Source organism: Medicago truncatula, chromosome 4 (assembly GCF_003473485.1).
Source record: "Medicago truncatula cultivar Jemalong A17 chromosome 4, MtrunA17r5.0-ANR, whole genome shotgun sequence".
Lineage (NCBI taxonomy): Eukaryota > Viridiplantae > Streptophyta > Magnoliopsida > Fabales > Fabaceae > Medicago > Medicago truncatula.
Window position 1 is genome coordinate 38,271,878 of NC_053045.1, and position 24,315 is coordinate 38,296,192.

The 24,315-nt window shown below is 33.5% G+C and overlaps 3 protein-coding genes across 3 annotated transcripts; 2 read left to right on the forward strand and 1 right to left on the reverse strand.

The window, feature by feature from the left end:
- Window positions 1–2,878: 2,878 nt before the first annotated feature.
- Window positions 2,879–8,970, forward strand: LOC25492904 (switch 2). The gene is given in 9 exon segments (XM_013601211.3): window positions 2,879–3,076; window positions 3,079–3,326; window positions 3,931–4,037; window positions 4,672–5,593; window positions 6,477–6,724; window positions 7,011–7,137; window positions 7,220–7,495; window positions 7,579–7,828; window positions 8,247–8,970. Coding segments are annotated over 9 exon segments (2,616 nt in total). The 5' UTR covers window positions 2,879–2,961; the 3' UTR covers window positions 8,570–8,970.
- Window positions 8,971–9,645: 675 nt separating this feature from the next.
- Window positions 9,646–15,409, reverse strand: LOC25492905 (RNA polymerase II subunit 5-mediating protein homolog). Its single transcript, XM_024781125.2, has 11 exons — window positions 15,072–15,409; window positions 14,906–14,965; window positions 14,492–14,650; window positions 13,536–13,614; window positions 11,423–11,634; window positions 11,276–11,332; window positions 11,130–11,163; window positions 10,888–10,988; window positions 10,314–10,355; window positions 10,143–10,217; window positions 9,646–10,007 (listed from the first exon to the last, which is right to left on the reverse strand). Exons 1-11 carry the CDS (start codon window positions 15,276–15,278, stop codon window positions 9,951–9,953), a joined length of 1,083 nt encoding a protein of 360 aa, XP_024636893.1. The 5' UTR covers window positions 15,279–15,409; the 3' UTR covers window positions 9,646–9,950.
- Window positions 15,410–18,005: 2,596 nt separating this feature from the next.
- Window positions 18,006–24,164, forward strand: LOC25492906 (transmembrane E3 ubiquitin-protein ligase FLY2). Its single transcript, XM_013601213.3, has 15 exons — window positions 18,006–18,584; window positions 19,467–19,539; window positions 19,975–20,102; window positions 20,397–20,512; window positions 20,662–20,722; window positions 20,901–20,967; window positions 21,070–21,147; window positions 21,248–21,405; window positions 21,490–21,549; window positions 21,699–21,792; window positions 22,551–22,718; window positions 23,070–23,398; window positions 23,490–23,606; window positions 23,689–23,855; window positions 23,944–24,164. Exons 1-14 carry the CDS (start codon window positions 18,399–18,401, stop codon window positions 23,788–23,790), a joined length of 1,737 nt encoding a protein of 578 aa, XP_013456667.1. The 5' UTR covers window positions 18,006–18,398; the 3' UTR covers window positions 23,791–23,855; window positions 23,944–24,164.
- The last annotated feature ends 151 nt before the right edge of the window (window positions 24,165–24,315 follow it).

The following is a 24,315-nucleotide window of genomic DNA, read 5'->3' on the forward strand; positions in this document are numbered from 1 at the left end:
TAATCTTTTAATATTCACAATAACTCTTTTTAAATAAAGACTGATATGACAGTAATACTTATAAGAATTTACATGACAATAAATAAATACATTAAAGGACTAATATGACAATATTAACGATGCATTTTAGCGTTAAATAATATTTTGACTAACGAAGTGCACAATCAAATACTCCCTCCGGTCCTTTTTACAATAGACAAATTGGTCAACTAAAGTTTATGTATTTGGTTCATTAACTTTTGTTGACCCATTTGTTTCTTATAAAAAGGACCGGAGGGAGCACTATTTCAAAATTTTGATACATTGAAGGACTTTTGTGACTACTTATTATACATTCAGGGACCAATATGACTATTACCCCAATCGAAATTACCCTCCGATCATAAATTTTTATATGTGAGCTCTCAGTTATCTATTGTCATTTCGTTTATTTACCCAAATAAAGAGGCTCTATGTTTAGTTGAGCCTTGCAAAGTTCTCGGATATGGAAAAATGTTTAAATATATTTTAATCTTTATAAATATATCATTTTTTTAACTTTTACAGATTTTTTTCTTTTTAATTATTATAAATATACCATTTTTTGTTTTCATTCTTTGATATTTATTTTATTCATAAAATTTATTCACATTGAAATTAATTTTTGTTATATCTATCTTTATTTTTTGATAAGTATCTTTTGACAACTTATAGGACAACCAAAGATATGCATGTAAGGCAACATGGTTTTTTTAACCATTTTTTGTTTTATTTGATTATTATGTACCATATTGTCTTGTGTATATGTGGTTGTCCATAAATTATCTCGAAATGGGTGTTTAAATAACACATCTCAATCAAATATAATATTCTAAATTTACAAAAATCAATGTTAATATGAATAAATTTTGCAAAACTAAAAAAACAACAACCAACAGAAACACAAAGTCATATATTTACAATGACAAAATATAGAAAGAAAAAAAATCTTATCATGACTAAATGCAAAAAATGATTTTCTTGCAAAGATCGAAAATATATTTAAATTTATATATACAAAAAAGTATTTGCAGCATTAAATTTATGGAAAAAAAGTGTGGTATTTAACTGATTATCATCTCTGACGAAATTCATACGTGCTATGCACAAAGAAATGAAAAATTACGTATTCAAACTTTTGAGCACCACCATATAAAACAATTATACAATCTTTTATCATTTAGGTTATACTGCGAACATGTCCCACATTTTTCATGATGCAATGGGTAAGAGAGTATTGGAAAGAGTTGAATCATTCATTGTTGAGGGGATACGGATAAACTCGTGATACTCACTTCTTCTACATGTAACTCTCGCTTAACATAAATGAATTTTTCTATGTGTTTAATTGCTAAAATTTAGAAGTAAATTGGATTGTAAGGAATATTTTTGAACCCCTCTCTAATCTCATATTATCATGTTAACATTTTCAGTGGCAAGGAGTTCCTTTTAAGGACGTACTCGGGGAATATCAGGTTCGATTCTCAGAGGGAACAACGCTTGGCCAGTACGAATGCCTCTACGCACGAGCCGAATTAGTCGCCCACCTTTGGTGGGTCGGAAACCGATGTGAAAGTCAAAATAAAAAATGAAAAAATTTTCTATTGGTGAGTCGGAAATCGGTGCGAAAGGAAAAAATGGAGAGATTTTCTATTTGTGGAGGCACCCTCCTCTAGAATATATATATATATATATATATATATATATATATATATTCCTTATTTTGCCCCTCTTTCAAATGGTCGATTTAATTGATTGGATCAAAGTCGCCTAAACTTTTTTGAATGAGTAAATAGGCAATTACCCCCCTGAAATTGTAAGTTTCGTCAATTACCCTCCTGAAATTAACAAAACTTCAATTATCCCCTGAAATTTCACAACGTTGATCAATTTACCCCCTCCGTCCAATTTTTCTGTTAGTGAACATGACGTTTTACAAATATCCCCCTGAAGTTTTGCACTTATGTGCAAAATGCCCCCGAAACTTAAAAATTTATATTATTTTTTTCTTAAAAACAAACAATTAATAGTTAAATATTAAAACTAACTATTAATTTTGGAATTTGGGAAAAATACATGCATATATACATCAAAATAGGCTTGAAAATGGGGGAAAATATGTATTTTTTAAAGTGACAATAATGGGATGATTTGTGGATTAATTTCAAAGGTAAAGAAATATATGTCTAAGTGTTTGACATTTCTCAATAAGTGTTCCTCTATACATACCGATCACATATTTCATTTGATGATGATTTGTGTCTTTTTTTACATGAATATTACTTAATATGTTATATATGATATGTCGGTCTGATAGTATTGTGGCGTGAGCTAGATTGTATACGATGAATGATTGTCCCAGCCTGAAGCACAGACAAGAAGTTAGAATGAAGTTTTCTATAAAGTGTGTAAACAAGAACAAATCATATGAAAATATTAGGGGTTGTGTAAACAAGAACAAATCATATGAAAATAATAATTTGTCTATTAGAAGTAATCATTATTGTCACTTTAAGAATACATATTTCTCCCTATTTTGATGTATATATGCATGTAGTTTTTCCAAACTTCAAAATTAATAGTTAGTTTTAATATTTAATCGTTAATTGTTTGTCTTTAAGAAAAAAATAATATAAATTTTTTAGTCTAGGGGGCATTTTGCACATAAGTATAAAACTTCAGGAGGTATTTGCAAAACGTCATGTTCACTAACAGAAAAATTGGACGGATGAGGTAAATTGATTAATGTTGTGAAATGATAATTAAAATTTTATTAATTTCAGAGAGGTAGTTGATGAAACTTAGGGTAATTGTCTTTTACTCTTTTTTTTGAATTAACTCGTTGATTTTGCATTTAGCGGCGCGCGGTTAACAATTGCAGCAAATTTTGCAAAACAAGACGAATTAATCATCGAATTTGAAAATCTTTCTCTCTCGATCTCGATGTCGCTGCAAACTCTGAAGGAATTAACACTGAGACACTGCTCAACCCAACAATCATCATCACAATCCCTTCTCCGCGATTTCGATTCACACCTCCCAATCAACAGAAAACCCCCAAATCCTCTCTTGCCCATCACCTTCGTCTCCTTGATGACCCTGACGACCCACCTTTTCAGCCCCACGATTTCCTTTCCCAACAACAAGAATTAAAACTAGATGATGAAGAAGAAGAAGAGGAAGAGCCAGAGATAAAGTGTGTGCCTGTGAAATTTACTTCTGTTAAATCCTCTCAGATTCAATTCGATCATACTGGACCCTTTGAGCCTTTGCTTTTGTCTTCTGACGGTGAACTTCCTTTGGTTCAGGTGTCAATTATTATTCTAACTTTCTCTTTATTGTTAATTTTGTATCAATGCAATCATGGATTTATTTATATTAGCAGACCTCATACTGACACGTCGGCACAGTTAATAATTGGAGAAAATAGAATAATTGAATGCATTCACGTGTGTGTTGGACATTGGACACCTTCAATATAAAATGTATGTCCTACATAGGTTCATAGTATTGAGTAGATTTCCCAATGGCGCGTTCAACTGGGACATCATATGTGTTTTTTTTTTTTTTTTTGTTTCGTTTTGATACTATGCTGTTTATTTTTTACTTCATCAAGGTCTCAGGATCGAATCCTCCAGGTGCTAACTATTTATGCCTCGGGCAAGTCCATACTGAACCTTGCTCTGGCTTCAATTGGGCGTCTGCTAGTGGACAGTGGGACTGATCCCCCAGATTAGGTCTTTGAACCGAGTTTATGAATTTGTTTAATGTTGTAGTTTTTATATACATGATTGTACTTTGTACTATCAGCATTCTGCAGAGCAGACATTTATAGTTTGTAAATAAAAAGCATTTAATGTTTTTCGAAGTACTGAAATTCGTAACAAAATTAAATTCTGAGAACTGTTTCAGGTTCCTGCATCTATAAACTGTAGACTGCTTGAGCATCAGAGAGTGGGAGTGAAGTTTCTGTATGATTTGTACAAGAATAATAAGGGAGGCATCCTTGGAGATGACATGTGAGTTACACATTTATCCTCCTCTTCTCACTTTTCCCCTCTTCTGTTTTTCCTACTTTTTAGCTTCATCCGGTGTTTTGCACCATAATATGTATAGTATATACAGATACATTGATGAGTACAATACATATCACCTCTCTGAAATATCGCACTTTCTCAACTTAAGCCGCTAAAGTTTTCTTTTTTATCACAACCCACTTGATGATTGATTTTTACTGGAAATGCTTTAGGATAGTAGGATACAAGAATTTAGGTTTTATTTATATTGAATTATTTATTTTGAGTCAACTGCTTCTTTTAAAATTTTAAAGAAATTTAGTAGTGTGCAGATTTCTATTTTGCTTCTCAGGTCGGCCTTTGTCATTAAATTAACAAATGTTTGCACTCTTCTTCATCTTTGCATTTTCGTTTTGAAACTTCCAAAATCTCAGTGTAAGTCTTCTGCTACTATGTGTATTCAAGCCCTATAAATTATAAATTTTTGTACTTTATCTTTTGTTTTGTGTGTATATTATTTGCTGGTATACTTTGCTGCTATTTTTTTTTTTTTTTATAAGATTTGGTTCTTTTTATCTCAACTCTGGTTGTAGTTATTAAGTCTAAGTTCTTTTTTGCACATTCAAATTTGAAACAGGGGTCTTGGAAAGACCATTCAAACAATAGCATTTCTTGCTGCCATATTTGGTAAAGAAGGAGACTCCATTCTTAGTGAGACGCGAGTTGAGAAAAGAGACCCTGTATTAATAATTTGCCCATCATCCATTATTCAAAACTGGGAGAGTGAATTCTCTAAGTGGTCCAACTTCAGCGTTGCCATTTATCACGGCGCAAACCGGGATTTGATATATGATAAATTGGAAGCAAATGGAGTGGAGGTACTTATTACCAGTTTTGACACTTACAGGATTCACGGAAACAGTTCCTTGTCAGATATACAGTGGAACACTGTGATTATTGATGAGGCTCATCGGCTTAAGAATGAGAAATCAAAACTCTATAAAGCATGTTTAGAAATTAAAACCCTGCGACGATATGGTCTTACCGGGACCGTAATGCAAAATAAGATCTTAGAATTGTTCAATATCTTTGATTTAGTTGCACCTGGATCCCTTGGAACGCGTGAACACTTCCGTGAGTTTTATGATGAACCCCTTAAACATGGTCAGAGGTCAACTGCTCCTGATAGATTTGTCCAAATTGCTAATAAGAGAAAACAACACCTTGTATCAGTTCTTAATAAATATATGTTGAGAAGGACAAAGGAAGAGACCATAGGGCATCTTATGATGGGGAAGGAAGATAACATTGTTTTTTGTGCAATGAGTGATTTGCAAAAACGCATTTATAGGAGAATGATCCAGCTTCCTGACATTCAGTGCCTTATAAACAAGGACCTACCTTGTAGTTGTGGTAGCCCTCTCACTCAAGTTGAATGTTGCAAAAGGACTGTACCAGATGGAGCTATTTGGCCTTACCTTCACAAAGATAACCTCGATGATGGATGTGACTCATGCCCCTATTGTATTGTCCTTCCATGCCTTGTCAAGCTACAACAGGTTAAGTGAGATCTTTTAAGTTTCTTTACCTCTCTTTTTGAATATAGTGTCATTGCAAAACATCTTTAAGAGCTAATTTGTTTATAGCACTGGACATCTATTGTAGGCTTGTAGCTTTATTCATTAGTACGAGTTTCTATCTTGTAATTGTAGGAAACTATTTATTATGATTCAGGTCAGTAGTTGTAACGGGGATGAGAAAGAGAGGCGTGAATTATCTCAAGAAGGCACATTTGTTATCTGTTAAGATGAAAGTAGATATGGACAAGGATATGGATGTTCAAATTAATATGGGTGTGGTTTGACAATAAATTTAAATCATTAAAATGAAACTCGTTCTCTCTCTACTACATGTTGATTGATGTTGTTCGTAGCTCTTAGTAACCACACCGCTGGAGGGATTTGTCTGTTTGTTGTGTTATAGAATAAAACAAATTAGAGCCTATTTGATTACTGTTTTTAAAAACTGTTTTTCCATTCTTAAAAAAAGAAATTGTTTATTTAGGTATTTTCGTTTTCTTGTTCTCAATACTTTTTGTTTTCCTTGTTTTTACAAAAAAAAAAAATTAAAATTAGAGCAACCTAGGGTTGTTTTGTTTTCATTTTTTATTTCCTTACTTTTGTTCCTGCACATCACTTGTGAGTTGTGACACCCTCTACCCACCACTGTTGCCATTGCCACCCGACACTCCATATTTTTTGCTTTGTCCTCAAAATTATTTTTAAAGAAAAGGAGACAATCAAATTAAGCCATGGGGAGCACTATTGCCTTTCTGTTTCCACACGCTATGTTCAGTGGTCTACTCCCATGAACAAACTTATTTATGACCATGCTCAAGATGCTTCTTCACATTATCTTGAATATTACTGTTTCTTTTGCCAGATAAGCAATCACCTTGAGCTGATTAAGCCAAACCCCAAAGATGACCCTGACAAACAAGTTAAAGATGCAAAGTTTGCTGCTGCTGTCTATGGCCCAGACATTGACTTAGTTGGTGGGAGCATGCAGAATGAGAGTTTCCTGGGTCTAAGTGATGCAGAACATTGTGGCAAAATGCGAGCACTTGAAAAGCTATTGTTGTCATGGTTTTCACATGGCGACAAAGTTCTTTTGTTTAGCTATTCTGTAAGGTGAATAGTTGGCATACCATCAGATCATGTCTGATACTTTTTCTGGGTATCTTATAAGATAGGATAAATTTACCATAATATTGATTGAAGTTTTTAGTATTATACTCTCTTTTTTGTCATTTTAGATTCCTTGTTTCAAACTTAAATGGTAAGTTAGGGTTATAGAGAGCTTCCTCTTATCTACTGCCTCAAGACCATAGCTGTATCTTTTGGTCTTGGGGTGATTGAACATGCTATCTTTATGTTCCGTATTTTCCTGCTGTTTAACTTGAGCTACTCTTTCTAGGATGCTGGACATACTGGAGAAATTTATCATAAGAAAAGGCTACTGCTTCTCAAGACTTGATGGGTCCACTCCAACTAATTTACGTCAGTCTCTGGTTGATGATTTCAACTCTAGTCCAAGCAAACAAGTATAGCTCAAACTTAGTAGTTGAATAAGCATTTTTCTGGTTCAATTTGTAATCGGGCTCGGGCTCTTGTTTAATATTTTAGGTGTTCCTGATATCAACTCGTGCTGGTGGGCTCGGATTGAACCTTGTCAGTGCGAACCGTGTCGTAATATTTGATCCCAACTGGAATCCCTCACAAGACTTACAGGCTCAGGACAGGTCCTTTCGATATGGACAGAAACGGCATGTTGTGGTATTCCGTCTTCTCTCAGCTGGTTCACTTGAAGAACTAGTTTATTCTCGTCAGGTGTACAAGCAGCAGCTCTCAAACATTGCTGTCTCTGGGAAGATGGAAAAACGATATTTTGAAGGTGTCCAGGTACCAAAACCTATATATTTTGATGTTGCAATTCTTTTCATTTGTTTTGTAATAATTCTAAAATTTAATCAATTTCCATGCAGGATTGCAAAGCATTTCAAGGGGAGCTTTTTGGAATCTGCAATTTATTTCGAGATTTATCTGATAAACTATTTACCAGTGAGATCGTTGAATCGCATGAGACGAATAAAAAAGACGGGCTTGAAACAGAACAGCAGAAAAAAACATATATTTCAGAAGAAACAAATTTGTTAGTATCAGAGTCGGAAACCAGGTCATGTTCTGAATCTGTGAGGACTACAAGTAAACCAGATATTGAATTTGAAGACGTCGGTATGTTTCACGCAATCCTATTTCACATACTGAAATTCCTTGTTTTCTTTCCTCATAAATCTATTCAGTAACGAAACAATTAGGAAGTTAGTGAAATGATAACTTCATTACCTTCCAAGATATATCAGCTTTTTACTGGAACATTTTTTTTATGAGGCGATCATGGACATGTCTACATATGCACAAAAATGCTGGTAAAACAATTTGTTTTATTGGCATTGTCCAAATTCATATTTTAATTCACCATACCATGACAAAAGAATATCGGTAATTGGATACACCAGCTTCTTCGCATTGAATCTTTGCTTTGTAACTGTGGCCATTGAAATTAGGGAGTAAAGCTTCTAAGATTTATCTATTGTTAATTTTGGTAGATGACAGTGGAATTTCCATTTAATCAACTAATTTGTCCCTTTAGGCATTGTCTACGCTCATCGCAATGAAGACATTGTCAACTCCCGACCAGTGATTCAAAGGCAGTTATCTACCAGCAGCACCTCTTCAAGCGACGGCCAAAGCGAGCCAAGCAGCACTTTAGTCCATGAAAGGAAGAAATCAGATTGTGTACCTAAAAAACAGAAAATTCTTTTGATCGATGAAAGGAAGAGAGCCCAATTTAGCCTGCTCGCTGAGAGTATGGGCATGGAAGACCTTGCATTTAGCAAATGGTTGCTATCCGCCACTCCAGTAGAGAGAGAAAAGGTGCTTATAGACTACAAAAGGAAAAAGCTTAAAGGTTGAGTAGTGGTTATCATAGATGACAAAACAAATGCAAACAATAGAAAATTGTGTAAATGTGAAATGTGTAGATATTCAATTTTTCCTTGTACAAATTGAATTAGTTAGATCTGTGAGCATAGCTCAGTTGGCAAGCAGGGGTTGGGGTTCGAACCCCAGACACCCCACTTATTCACCTTAGAAGGTGAATTCTAGCCACTAGGCTACCTGACCAAAAAAAAAAAGATATAGCTTGTCTTCCAAACATTATAACTTTTATTTTTGATGAATCGTAATGTTTCGTTTTTTTAGGTTCTGAATCGTAATGTTTCTTACATCTGCATATTAGGCTCAAAGATTAGTATTCTCACACGAAAAAATTATTTAAATGCTTCTGTTTATAACATTTTATGATCAAAATTCAATTAATCTTTCAATATTTTATTTATTTTTTGGACATTTTATAATAATTTTTATTTTATATTTATCATATGTTGCAAAAAAAAATTGTGCTAACCCTCCGGTTCCCAGGGAAAGGGTACTTTGGTAATCTGTAGTTCGGTTGTGAGCTAAGTATAATCTAGTCAAGAATTATTCCACCCAAAAATCAAATTTGGGTTTTCTCAAACGATTCGTCATTTGCTGAATTTCATTAATCATTCACGAACAATTCGTTCTTTGCTGTATATATGTTCATCATCTCACCATTAAGGCCATGTTTGTTACATATAAAAAATTAATTTTGATGCTTAATAATTTCAAAATGAAAATCACTTTAAAAAAGTTATAAAATTAATTTTGAAAAGAAACTACTTAAAATAACTTTTTGTTTGAAGAAGTTTTAGCTTATAACAAAACGAATAAGCTTCCAAAATTAATTATTTAAAAAATTATTTTTTTTCTTCAAAATAAGTTATAACAAACGAGCGCTAAAACACATTGGACTGACTTATATATTTTTAAAATTGTAGAACTGAATTTGTTTTAACGGTGAGATAATGAACGTAACCCTCTCACGGTGGGATGAGGAACATGAGAGAATTCAAATTTTAATATAATAGCGTTCATGATTGAGTTGTAAAAAATATATTCAAGAGAAATCATGTCCAAGTAACATTTCTCATTAAAAAAAGACCTCATTTCAATTCCAATTCACTGCAAAGCAGAAAAGTTGTAATATTTGTTTGAAAGTAGTACAAATATGCCTTCGTTTCTTTGGATTCTTCAATCTATACGGAGAGCACAATAATTTCAACTATTCATTCAAAACGGCTTATCCCATCTTTCACTTTTTCTGCTTTTGATAGTAATAACACAAGCAGATCCTAGAGCTTCAAACAACTATACATAAAAAATAAAATAAAAAATAAAAAGAGCTTCAAACAACTTTCTCACAATCCTGTATCTACTTTCTCTGCATTTTGAATCTGGAGACTGGTTTTGAAGGTTGAGAACTGGAAACCTGTTAAAATATCAAACCCATGATCATCACAAATTTAAGTCAATGATGAAACTGCAAAGGACCATAGTACAAAAGCCACGTTTACAAGAAAGATTATTTTATTTATGACCACCACACATAACTCAGTTAATCTACCTGTGAATTTGAACTTTGTTCTCTTGAAGTTTTTGGTAAACTCTCAGCATGCTCTACGATGGAGCCTGTAAAAGCCTGCAGAAAATATTTATTCAGGAAAATTTTCAACTGCTGCATAATTTGTTGCAGGGCATTATGACTCATGGAAAAAATTATAAAGATTAAACAAACCTTGCGACTATCAAATGATGGTTGTGAAGTTTGGTGTTGAGCCTGTAAAGGAAATAATTATACATGTCAAGCATCAACTCTCCTGAAATATTTAAGCTGTGTTTTTGCCAAGATCATTGAAACATTTTCTCTTAAAAATAAAATGCCCTCTCTCCCTCTCCCTCTCCCTCTCCCCCTCCCCCTCCCCCTCCCCTCGCCCTCTCCCTCTCCCTCTCCCTCTCCCTCTCACTCTCCCTCTCCCTCTCCCTCTCTCGCTCTCTCGCTCTCCCTCTCCCTCTCCCTCTCTCTCTCTTGTGAGGAGAATTGGAGAAAAGAGGTGGGTGATGAGTCACAATACAATTCAAGCAGTGGATAATTTATTAGGCAAGAGAGGTAATATTTAAAAAATAATGCAAATTGTTGTTTAATTTAAAGCAACTAAATTAACTGACTTTCTTAATTTGTATGAAACCTCAATATAGTTTAAGGCATGCCGAAAAATAAGAAAGTCACATTCCAACTACAAAATAAACATTACTGTAGTTTGTAACCTCAGGTCAAAGCAAGATAATATTTCTTCAAAATATTTGCATACCTCAATTTTCGACGCAGAAGTTGCTTGAGATGTCTTCTCTCTAGGAAGTATGGGAGGCTTTACACTAGGATCAATGGGTTTCACATTTTGTGCAATTTTCCCTTCAGATAAGATCAGACACAACAGAAATTCAATTCTAAAATGGATGCAAACAGCACAGGCAACCATTTATGGATACACGGAACCATGAAACAAGCATGTACAAAGAAAATGAGAGTGCAGAGAACTTATTGAGAACTAACCTCTGACCTGAGATTGAACAGCCAGGCTTTCAAACTGCATTTTCAAAATTAGAACGCAAAAACTTATACTTCTTCAGCTGAGTGGTTATGTAACATATTAAACAACTTAAAAGCTGAAATAAGATAATAGGAAGATACTTTCTTACATTCAACTGATCAGCTATATTTTCTTGATGATTCAGCGGTATGGCTTGATTACTACCCTGCTTCATAGAAAATAAACCATAAGTTACACGGTTCATTGTGCCCATAGCTTTTATAAGCCAGAAACAACAAATTGATCAAGATGCTACCTCTGGATTTTTGGGATTGTTAACAACAGGTCTCTGATATGGACTATCATTAAAATCATCAGTAGTTTCCTCGTCTTCATCGCTGTAATCACCATTTTTTTCAGCAAGCTCTTCTTTTTTCTCAAGTTCATCCATCATAGACAAAAAAGCAGCATAGTCCATTTCTTTGGCTGTTGATTTCCCAGAACTAGTAGCATCTTCCACGGGTAAATCTGAAAAAATATATTGACATATTCGATCATAATTTCAATATTACCAACAAGGCAACAACCTTACAAGTATGGTCATTGGTTGGTGCATCGATCTAACCTAGCTTATGAAACAGTTTAAATTAAAAAAAAAAGTGTAATGATAAATATATGCTCGCTTTCAACTTCAACGTACAAGAAAAGAGGAAACTTAAAAGTGAGGAAGTTAACAAATTCTGTTCAAGGGAAGAAAAATATGTGCTAATCCGCTTAGAAGCAAAGCTTAAAATTAACAGAAACTACTGTAAAAAATATATGTGACATGTATAAGTTGAAGTTGAGTTTTTATATATAAAAAAAATAAAGACTTCAGAATATGACTATGATTCATAATTTGAAGATACCAAAAGATTCAGCACTATCCTCTTTTTTTTGGGATACAAGCAATGAAGCACAGATACGGACACGGACACTGACACGCCGACACAGCTAATAATTTGAAAAAAATGACATAATTCAGTGTAATTACAAGTGTCGGTGTCGTGCCGGGACACGTCTAATCCGAGGAGTGTCCGTGCTTCATAGGATACAAGACTCCTAATCCTAATTGAATAGGGAAACAAATCATGAGCATAACCAAGTGACATACTCCTATGAGGTAACATACATAACTAATCCAATGAGATAATTCAAGATAATACTTTTTCATATATTTTAACACTCTTAACACTCCTCCTCAAGCTTGTTTCAAGTAAAACCTTTAAAATGGTCCTGGAAAGTGTTGCAACTTTGAACGAAACAGAAACGACAAAGTAGCAGCTAAAGCCTAAATATCAACTATGGTGCAACCAAAGAATGCCAATAGCACTAAAGAAACATCTGAAAGTACTGAAATAGGTCGGCCCAAAACAAGAAATATTAAACCATAACTACTATTGGGGAGAAAAAGAAGTTTCATGTGACTGGTGATGGTGACTTAGCCTTTACAGACAAGATGATTGTTTCAAGTGAATTGGAAAAATGACCACAAACAAGATGTCAGCAAAAAACTTGGAACTAGAAACAAGACAAACAGATGATTGTTTCGTTTGGGTTGTGACCAGACAGAGCACAAGCTGAAATGGACAAAACAGAAGTGATCAAAGTGAGGCAAGGTTGGGTAGCATAGAATTTATAGGTCAGCGTGTAAATCATGCGCTTGACAGTGATGAATAGAGAAACAAAAGAAAACAGAGAAACTGGGCAAGACAGTCGACGAGATCAAACGAAGGTCACTCCTAATCCTAATAGAATAGAGAGACAGATTATGATAATAATTCAGTGATACAGTAACTAATCTTAAGAGATAAGACGAGAAACTAATCCCATGAGATGTTTATCCACATGGATGTTTATCCACATGTATTTTGATACATGTATCCACTACTGAGCCTGAGTATTCATTTGGTTAGTGATGTTCTGTAAAACTGATTTGAACAATAAAAAATTGCAGGATTAAACATTGTGTTAACCTATAAGTGGTATCAGAGAGCTGGGAGTTGGGAGAAAAGTTGAGAGTAGTGCAAACTGAAAATCGTATATAACAAAATGTAAAATGAAAGTTTAGTGTTTAAAATAAGAGACCAGGAAACTTCATTTCCAGAAACATTAAAATAATTAATTATACATGCTTATGATGCCAACATAATGGAATGTAAAAATTCAAAGTTAAACAGAACTAAGACTTAACAGAAGGTTACAATTAGTAAATTATAGCTATCTGAATAATCTTAAAAAATAAAAAATCTTTCAAGAAAGGACTTGAACAAAATTTAAACTTTCAAGACCTCCCTACCAGCTTCCTTTTATAATGGTTAATGAACATAGATTATCACCCTATAATATATAAATCTAAAATTTTGGAAAGCAAGAAGGTAGGAACATGCCTGATTCAGATTCCTCTTCGTCAGAGTGGTCATTGTCCTCGTCCTCCACATATTCTTCCCTTATTTCTACAAGACCCTCCTGCACCAATTAAACCACAACAGCAATTAATAATTTATGTGAACTTCAAAACTATTAACACCAATTGATAACTAAGGCATACTAAAAAATGGGAGGAAAAATGTAGCACAACAAGAAGCTACAATTAGTCCCCACCAGACAATGTAGCACGAGAAGTAAACACATTGCAGCATAGTACTCCCAAGTTCGACCACAAATTTAACCGGTTCTATCTTCTTCTTTTTTTGCAAAGGAAAATTGAATGAATTAAGAAAATCACATCCAAGGACAAGGTGTGGTGGAAGGACAAGAGGGTACAAAGTAATGTTCAAAAAGAGCATTAAAGCTCAAAAAAATATCAAAACCAAAGATTACACCACAATCATGTCAGTGCCCAAATATTACAATACCGATAAAAAAAAGTCTCCACAAAACAGTCCCCGAATCTGCTAGTTCCAAAACTGAACCACAATGTGGGTATACCAGCGTGGTCATTCTGGTGAAACATAAACTACGCCACTTTCGCAATGCTATCAAGCTGTGTATAATCTCCATCAAGTTGATATCACTTAATCAAAATAGACCAATTTGCATCTCATTATATAGCCATAAAAAACATCCCTGCCACTAGTCATTAGCGCCTGAACTGAAAATGTGGTATGCATATCACCACCAGACCACCATTTTTTTAATCAAATATTATAAACCTTCAACTTAGTTACTGACAATCTCATGCACACTTAATCTTCTCATACCATGATGCACACTCACACACACAAACACACATACACATATTTAACCCGTTAGAACAACAAAATGCATGCGTGAAGTCAAAATTACCACAATGCAAATAAAAATAAAAGATTCTTAAAATTATAAGGGAAATGGTAAAACAAACCTCTACTTCAGAATCTGCCACTTTGATAAACGAGTTAAGATTGTTGATCATTAGCTGAAGAGAATCAACTTGTGAATCCAATGACTTCCCTCTTCTTTGCAAAATCTCAACAGTTTGTTTGGAAGTTCTGTCTGCATAATAGCCTTCTCCCAAAAGAACCTAACAACCAAAAAACAACCCTTCACCATTCAGAAACAAAAATTGAATAAAGAACGAATACCCCTCATAATTTTCTCGCAGCTCAATTTAGTCTCATAAAAAAGTCAACTCAAATTAGTCTCTGACATTTTCATACCGGAGACGACCCTAGTTAGTCCCTCACATTTTCTCACAAATTAGTCTGAGGGACTAATTTGGGTTTGCTTTTTGTTAAAACACTTGAAAAAAACCCATTCAACAACGGAAAAAGCGCACCATGAACTCATTGGTATGAATCAAACGGCCAGGAAAAAACGCTGCTTTCCCAAACGGAACCTGAAAATTGAAAAAACCCATTTCAAATTTCGAAACTTTTTCACAAAGGGTGATCAAAAATCTAAAAATAGTTGAAAAAAAAGCAGAAGAACAAGGATTGACTTGCCATGATATCGTGAGAGAGTTGTTCAGGAAGTTTCTGAACAAGGCTGATAAGGTTGCTGTTGTCATCGACGAAAGCTCGTAGTTGATGGAGTTCGTTGTTCTTAACGGCGATAGAATCTTGAATGTGCTTGGTGGCTTTTTGAACTTCTTCTGGGGAGAAATGTGATTCGAGTGGTGTCACTGTCCCTTTCCTCCGTGGCCCAGCCATGCTTCTAGACGCCGCCGTTACTGTGCGGTTTCTCTGCCTCGCGTGGTGGCTCTCGACGGTGGCTGTTTCGAACAAAGAAAGACGAGTAGAGGGTTTAGTGTGCGTTATTTTGTAAACTCGAAATTGAAGCTTCTCACAATAATTTTTTTTTGGTTAAATATATTTTTGATCTCTATAAAATAAAATATGGACTTTAAGTTTAATCTTTATTTAACTTTAATAGTTTTTTTAGTCCCTACAAAAAAGAATTACTTCTAAAATTAGTCCCTGTTACAACAAAGTTTGTTTAATTATTCTTAAACTCTTAAATTTTTGAACGATTTTTTTGAAACAAGTTTAGAACACTATGAAAGGTTCATTTACTAAAATTTAGAATTTTTTAACATAAAACGAATTAAATATGAATTTTTTAAAACGGCAAAAGTTAAAGATAAAATTAACAAAATCTGGACGTAGAAATCAAATTTTGCGACAATTTTTTGCATAGGAACTTTTAGTAATGTTCTTAACACGCCTGTAAAAAATTGTTCAAAAACTCAAGAGTTTAAACATAAATTAAACAAATTTGAATTGAGGAGGGACTAATACTGAGTGTAGAAAAAAAATTTAAAGACTAAAAAAACTATTAAAATTAAGTAAGGACTGAACTTAAAAGGTCCCTATTTTAAATAGGGACCAAAAACATATTTAAAACTTCTAGACAACTTCTTACACTAATTTAATTATGATAAAATTAAATTTAGGAAAAAATACACTCATCAGCCCAAGATTTCTTTAAATAACGCAGACACCTCTTCATTTTAATAATATATAACCTCCTCTAAAGTCTCTTAAAATATATATATAAAAAAAAAATTCGTTGAAGTCTCTTAAAATATATGAAAACCTCCTCTCTAAACTTAACATTGTTAATCAAACCGTTAAATATCCCTCTAATTTTACATTTGACACTAACATTCCTAAAGTCTCTTAAAATATATAAGAAAAACCAACCTTACTAGCTTGATGTTATTGTTGTTTTCTTAAATATGGTTTAACATTATTATTGTTACTAAAAAAAATAATTTGATAATGTCTCTTCTCAACAAGGCGTTATCAATTTCTGTTTTTTTTTTTCTCAAAAAAAAATCTTTTATTTTCTCATGTCCATTATCAATCCTTGAGTATAATAAATCTAATCCATTTTTATTTCCTAATCTCTTATAACTTATGTTTCCAATATAATAATTTAGAGTCCTTCTCGGTAGTTCAATATCCATGTATCTATCTATATATATATATATATATATATATATTCTTGTCCTATCACATACAATATATGAATGGAACCAGTAAAAAATATGTAAAAAACTATTTTGTTGAATGCAAGTGCGAACACTTCACATAAAATATGTTGCCTGCAACAGAACACTTGAATTGATATGCATTTAGACATTCAGTTGGCTTAACAAATTAAGACTCGTATAAATTTGAAACGGCAGATGATCGTAATAATTTATTAAAATTAATCAAACAAACATATAATTTATATGTATAGAATGAAGATTGGAGGTAATCCAACTCACAATGAGAATGAAACAGACAAAAACAGTGGCGAGACAACAACAGCAACGACACGAAAACGTGAGTCCAAAACAATGGTGAGCAGAAAAGAATATTGATCAGAACATCACATATTTGCAAAAAACAACAACGAGCAAGGATGAGAATGATGATGAAAGAAATGATGCACAATGCAATGAACAGGGATAAGTACGAAAGCAACTATATCGAATGAATTAGCTGTTGTGCAATGCTTCCATGGAGGAAAAGCATCGATGATGAAAAACATGAGAACACGTTACAACAACATTGAAAAGAGAAACTAAAAGGTATGTATGTGGTTCATAACTAGAGGGAAAGTAATGAGAAGAGGTGTGTATGTGTTTCTAATTTTCATTTGACGAAAACTTAGAGCAACTCCAATGTTGTTCTTTACTATGTTCTTGAGGCAATAAAAACTTGTTTTTATGTTCTATGCCATTGGAGTGGAACGACATGGATGCCATGTTGGAGAACGGTTCTCCCTGAAGAACATTGAAGAACACTGATGTGAGAGACCCACTTAGAATAAACTAAAAACAAACATTGTATTTTGCATTCGAGTAAAACTATATGATTGTTCTTGAATCCTCATGTGGCAATGATGGACCCACCAAAATGCTTGAAGAACATAAGCTTTTTTCTAGCATTTTAGATGCTCTTACTGTTTATAGCAGGAGGGGAGGTTTGTATCATGTGACAAATATAGGGAGTGTCTATGTCATTTAGAGAAATCTTAGGGGAGGCGAGTGTATTTTTCTCTTTATGTTATAATGATACAAAAAACTCTAAAAGTGAATCATTTGTGTAAAGAAATATCAAAGGGGTCACACTTGGAATTTTTTTTTGCATTAAGGCCAAAAAAAAATATTCCAGTCATTTTTTTATTTTTTTTAAATGAAAAAGAAAAATTTTATACTCGATATCTTTTGCCAATATAAATTAGTTTAGTTGGTAAGAAGTTAATTCATACCTCGCAAAAATGTGAGTTCAACTTTGGTCTTGTTCAAGCCGTGAAGGAATTCAAGGCCAACTATCTATTTTATTTTTATAAAAAAATAGTTATAAATTTTGTTTTGGGCTGCGCGTGTGAACACCTCCCAAAAGGGCGCGTATATAAAACCTCCCAGCTGTAGGAGACCAAAGCCAGCATGACTTGCAAACAACACAGTTACACCAAACCTCGTCAACTACTGCAAAACCCACAATTCCATTTTTTGATTTTTCCTTAATCCAGTCAAAAAAAATTAATCTTTTCCATCATCACAATTATTATTCTCAATTTTTAATTAGTACAAAGTTGTTTTCAATTTGGTTGAAAACCTTGTTGTTGAAGCGAATTTCGTTATTTTTCTCAAGTCGTTGCGCTTTCACTGTCTCGTGACTCGTTGTTGCGACTCGTTGATTCACTCGTTTGACTCCTTTTGAAGCAACCCTTTTGTTTTCTTAATCTATTTCCCTTGATGGGTTTTGAATTTTATTGTTGGAATCAGCTAATTCAATTGGGAACTGGGTTGTGACATAACATTCTTTTCAGACATGGTTTGTTTGGGGTTTGATATGGTTGAGGTTGAAGCTCAAAGGTTGGAACTTTGTTTGGTTAAGAGGAAGGAAGTTGGTCTTTTGTTGAGGACTGTGTTTGGTTTGTTGGTGTTTCTGCTGTTTCTTAGTCCTGTGACTGGTCTCAGACCATTAAGGGATAAAACTGGTTCATGGGGTGATGAGGTTTGTTTGTTAAATTCTAGTTCATTTTAGTGCTATTTGATGTAGTTGTTTTGTTTATCTTACTTTATTGTTATGGATTCTGGTAATTGTGGATGAATATTGTAGCAAGTTAGAACATAATTAGTGATGTTGTTTTGGTATTAATGTTGATGATAATTTCTCACTCCAGTTGCATTTTGATTTGCATTAGGTGTCACTGTTTTCTCTGCTCTTTTGATTTTGTCCTGTTGTAAATTTGGGAACATGATATTTGGTGTTTAAGGTCAGATTAGAATAAAACAAAACAATGTGGTTTGGTCAAAGGGCCAAAGGTGTTTGCACTTTGGTTAAGTGCGCTTAACTTCTTTTGAAGAGAGAATCAGGTTGAATTTTAGTGGATTAGGAAAATAGTACTCGAGTATTCTTTATCGGATTCCTGTGTCAAAATGTACTTAGGTGTATTTGGATCGACTTTGTGCTTCCCTTTTGATGAAGTGCATTTTAGGCTTTAGCTGAACCTTGAAATTGCTTGAGGGTAGAGAAATTTCATATGATTCTCACAACCAATTCTCACTATGTTATTGTACTTGTTAACAATCATTGCTTTGTTTTCAAATAATTAGTTGCTCCCTTTATTTTTTTGTAGTTGTGTGCGTTGACTCTACTTGCATTTATAAATAGCTGAAACACTTTTGAATCCACAAATGAAAAGAAAATTAGATCTTTTAGGACCATTTAATGTTGATATGTGGTTTAGATTCAATACCTTTGGAATTCCTCGAGGACTTTGTTTTACCAAAAGACATGTCTTTAGTGCTACTGCTAATAGACTTTGCTAAACTGATATTTTAATGTTTGTGGCAACTTACATCCATTTTCTTGTATTGGCATTGCTTTTTTCAGTGGATTTTTTCTGGAAAAGATGAAAGCGACATAGGTCCATTTTCACAATGGAATATAACTGGAACTTACAGAGGTTGGTATTCTTATAGAAATCTATATTTTGAATTTTAGATTGATCGTGTTGAGCTATATTTTCAGTCTGGTATGCACATTTTTCAATAACCAGTTGTGTAGATGGTTACTTGGATGCACTATTGATTGTTGAGCATCTGCTTCATGCATGATTTGATGTCTTATAAGGGGCATATATGATTGGAGAATAAACTTAGAACCAATTTGGACAAACTTTTCAACAAGCACTAATAGGAAAAGAAAAGTTAAAATGATGTTGCAATGAATACAAGTCTTCTAAATAATAGCTTTCTTTACAAGTTGAAATAAACTTTTGCACCTCAATTTTTTTTTCAGAAGTGCTCTTATCTTACTAAAATATGCTTCATTTTAAGTGATTGTGTCATCTTCTAGTAAATTTTGTTGAATAAGTTTTTTGTGGAATGGTTGAATGCAGGGACGTGGAAGTTTTTAGATACTACCAATGGCTCTTCTAAATTTCCGGACATCAGAAAAATAAATGGAAACTCTGTAATTGAATTAGTTAGTACACCCACAAAGATAACTGGTGTACATTATGTGCAGGTGAGATGTTGAGCTATATAGCTGGTTTCATAAGGAAGTTGGCTTTTGTACGCAACACATTTTCCTGTTTTGCTTTATTATTTGTTTTTAAAATGATGTTAAATTTTTTCACTTCCTAAGCAATTGGTTCTACTTGCACCAAGAACTTCTTTTTTCATTACAAATTTAAATCCAACAGAAAAAAAGCTCTCTAAATTAACTCACTGCAAATGAAAGTTTAGATTGTGTAACATCTCAACTGAACATATTGTTACTCTTCTAAAGTTTTATTTCTCTTTTTCGTGTTTTTATTAGGGGGTTGTTATATTCCACGATGTGTTCGACAACGAATACAATGTTGGGGGTGCCCAAATCAAAATAGAAGGTGTATATATATGGCCTTTTAGACAACTTCGAATGGTAGCCAACAGGTGAACAATATGCATCTGAAGCTTATATATTACCTTACTGCATTTACATGTCTTGCTATGGCCATAATGTATTTACAATTGAAGTAGAACTAGGAAGTATATAATATCTAATGCACTGGGGAATTTCTTTTTGTTTTCTTCTTTTGCAGCGGAAAAGAGGGAGGGTTGAATCAAGATGGAGATTATATTTTATCCAATCCATATCATCTGGTATTGCATCTTTCTTGATGTATCATTCATTGTTGGCATTTGTTATAACTTAGTATAGCATACAGTCATCTTAAGAAGCATGTCTGATTTCAGTGATCATTCTATGATCTGTTACTTTTGGAAGTACAATGAACATTCAAAATGCTTAGTTTCTATATATTTGGCTTGGTCTATACAGCTTGGAGTTTTCTCATCTCAAGTATTCCAAGAATCTTCGCGACATACAATGTGGAGAAGAAAGCATTGTTAGTTTTCTGCTTTTACTAGTATATATTGAATAATTTTCTTCCCTTTTTGGTTGTTTCTCGTTGTACTACTAACTTGTTCTATTTTTGCCCTCTCCGCAGCTCCATTGCATGGCATGGAGAAAAACTGTAACGTTGAAATTTCAGCACGGGTTTCACGCTTGTCATCGTCAAAACATGGTATGTACATGAGTTCTCTGAGCATTAACAAGGATTTATATTTAAATGGTTTGTTATTTTAATTTCATTATTAACCAATTTGTTAAACACTTTCTTATAGATGGGGAGCATGATTCTTTTCAGCTGGAAGGATTAATGGAAAGTCCGTCTGTGGATGACGATGGAGATTGCATCTCACCATTACAATTAAATGCAACATCTATTAATATTGGAGTCTACTACAATAAAGCAGTGAACTATACCTTGATGGTTACCTTTGTATCCTTCCATCATCAATATTCTCTTTAACTTTAAGCCAACATGATTGTCTGTTCTGTGTTAGCTCCTTAATGTATATATTAGGTCTCATTCTTGCAAGTTCTTCTGTTGATTCGGCAAATGGAGCATAGCAACACACAATCTGTAATAAATTTCTTCCAATTTTTATTTAAAATTCCACGTTATAGATATAGATGATTCAATATTTGAATGAATATGCTGGAGAATGTTCAATTAATTAGTTTATAGATATATGAATATAAAAACTGAATACGATACTTATATAACTGCAGGGGGCAGCGAAGGTTTCAATAATAATGATTGGTCAGCAAGCTATAGTGGATGCTTATCTTTGCCTTGTACATCTGACTGCAGGAATACTAGTTGGTAAGTTTTGAATTAAGTGTCTGGGATTTTCATATAATCATTTAAATAATTTCAACAAACTTTTTCCTCGCTAAAATTTTCCCCTGTGATTCAAATTCCGTTTGTTACTTTTTTTTTTTCTTTCAAAAAATCATTTTTAGAATTTTCATCTGTTAGTTATAGATTTTTAAAAAAATGAGAATATGAAGAAAAAAGAAGCTAAAAACTGCTTCAAATGAGAATCTGTTCAGTAGTTTCTCTTGAAAATCATTTTTGATAACTAAGTTTCCTTTTAAAAAATTGATTTTGATCGTGGTAAACAAACACAAAATATATTTTTTTTTTAAAGAAAATCTCTACAAATTAATCTCTAAATTATTGAATATCAAAATCATCATTTTATATTTCGTAACAAACGGTTTCTTAAATTCAAATTTCCTCTGTCATATTCTAGATCCTATTATTTACAACATCCAATTCCTAGAACACATTAGAAAATTACAGTATACACACTCTTTAGATCTATGCCGTGTGTGTCAAGAGATCAATCATTTTCATTTACTTATACCAGTGTAAGCATATTGTAACTTAGTTTGCGGTAGGTTGTAGGTTCAAAGTCATGGCTCTCATTTCAACTGAAAGAGAATGTTATAAATATTATCGTGTTCAAATTAATTGCAGTATATGGATGTAATTGTTACAATAGATATGACTTCAGTTGTTGATTATTCTCTTTAAGTTAGATAATCTGATAATTGTCTTTACTTCCTGCCATGCAGAGTCCTTGTTCAATGCTTTTGCAACCGCTGCATTTTTCAAGTTTGTAGTTTTCTCAATATTTGAGATGAGATATCTCCTTGCCATTTGGAAAGCAAGTCGGCCTTTGAGTAACGGTGAAGGTTGGGAGACAATGAGGCGCGAGCTTTCCGTTTTATACAGCCGTTTCTGTAAGTTCTCGTATAGAATCAAATTTTCTGTTAGCAATCTGTTTTTGTGATCTCATTGTTACTCATCATGTGTTTGCCATGGGGTCTTAAGGCTTGTTGGAATTGACTTTTTTGAGCTTATCTACTGGGATAAACACTTGTGAGACTGTTTAGGAAAGTCCATAAGCTGTTTTATGCTTATTTTCATAAACTCTCCAAGAGAGCTTATGAAAAACAGTTTATAGCTTATATGAAAACAGTTTAACTTTATTCTATCTTTTGTTATAGAAATAGTTTATACATAAGCACCTAGGTTATAAATGCGTTGTTTATCCAACCAGTGCCTTATTTCTTAAACTGTTTTTCTTGCAGATGGGATTCTGTTGGGCGGTATTCTATTCATGTACGAATTCCATAATTATTTGAGACCTATTCTGCTTCTTGTATACTCCTTTTGGATACCTCAGATAATCACCAATGTTATTCGCGATTCACGCAAACCATTGCATCCTCATTATATATTAGGCATCACCGTTACTCGGCTAGCAATCCCATTATACGTTTTTGGTTGTCCTAACAACTTCTTGCGCATAGAACCAGATCAGAGCTGGTGTGTTTGTTTGGTTTTATTTACTGGATTTCAAGCCACAGTTCTCCTTCTTCAGCATTACCTCGGCTCCCGTTGGTTCATTCCTCATCAGGTAGGGCCTAACTCATCTCGATATTTTATGACCTCTTTTTTACTAACTCGACTTCATCCAACAATCTAACTTTGTCTTTCATGGTTTATAGATTCTACCTGAGAAATACAGCTATTATAGGAGGTCTTCTCAGGATACAAATCATGCCACGGACTGTGTTATTTGCATGACAGCCATTGATCTCACACCGCGATCAAATGATTGCATGGTACATAAATAACAATTTTGTGCATTCGAATTAATATTTGCAATCTTGATCAAGTCTAAGACACACCAACTGTTATATGCAGGTGACGCCTTGTGATCATTTTTTCCACACTGGCTGCTTACAAAGATGGATGGATATAAAGATGGAGTGCCCAACATGTCGGCGCCCGCTCCCACCTGCATGAATAGATTTTCGAAATGTTAATATCAATAGGATCAACTGACACCTCCCAACTCAAATATAATTTCGGTAATATTCGAAAAGGATTATTTTTTATTTTTTTTAATTTATTGATTGTTTTCTACTTTTTACAAGTTTTCTTTGTTTTGCTTGGCAGGTTGGGATATAATCAAAATTGGTATAATTGAGCTTCAGCACAAAGCTGAAATACGGCACTTCTGATAATTGTATCATGCAGAATTTGTTTATAGCTGATCAATAGTTTTTTTTTTTTTTTTTTTTTTTTTTTTTTTTATTTTTTTTAACTGGGTAGTGGTTGTGTCAATGATCAATAATATAGTATATCAGAAATTCCATAAGATAATATTTTGAATTTCACCCCTGCCTTTCAGTGGATCTCTTTACTTTCCATATATATGCTATAATTTCAGTACACTTTTTAGGTCAAATTACGTGGTTGGGAAAGGAGACTCCACTAAATCGGAGATTGGTCATTGATCATAATATTGTTAGATATTTAACACCAATA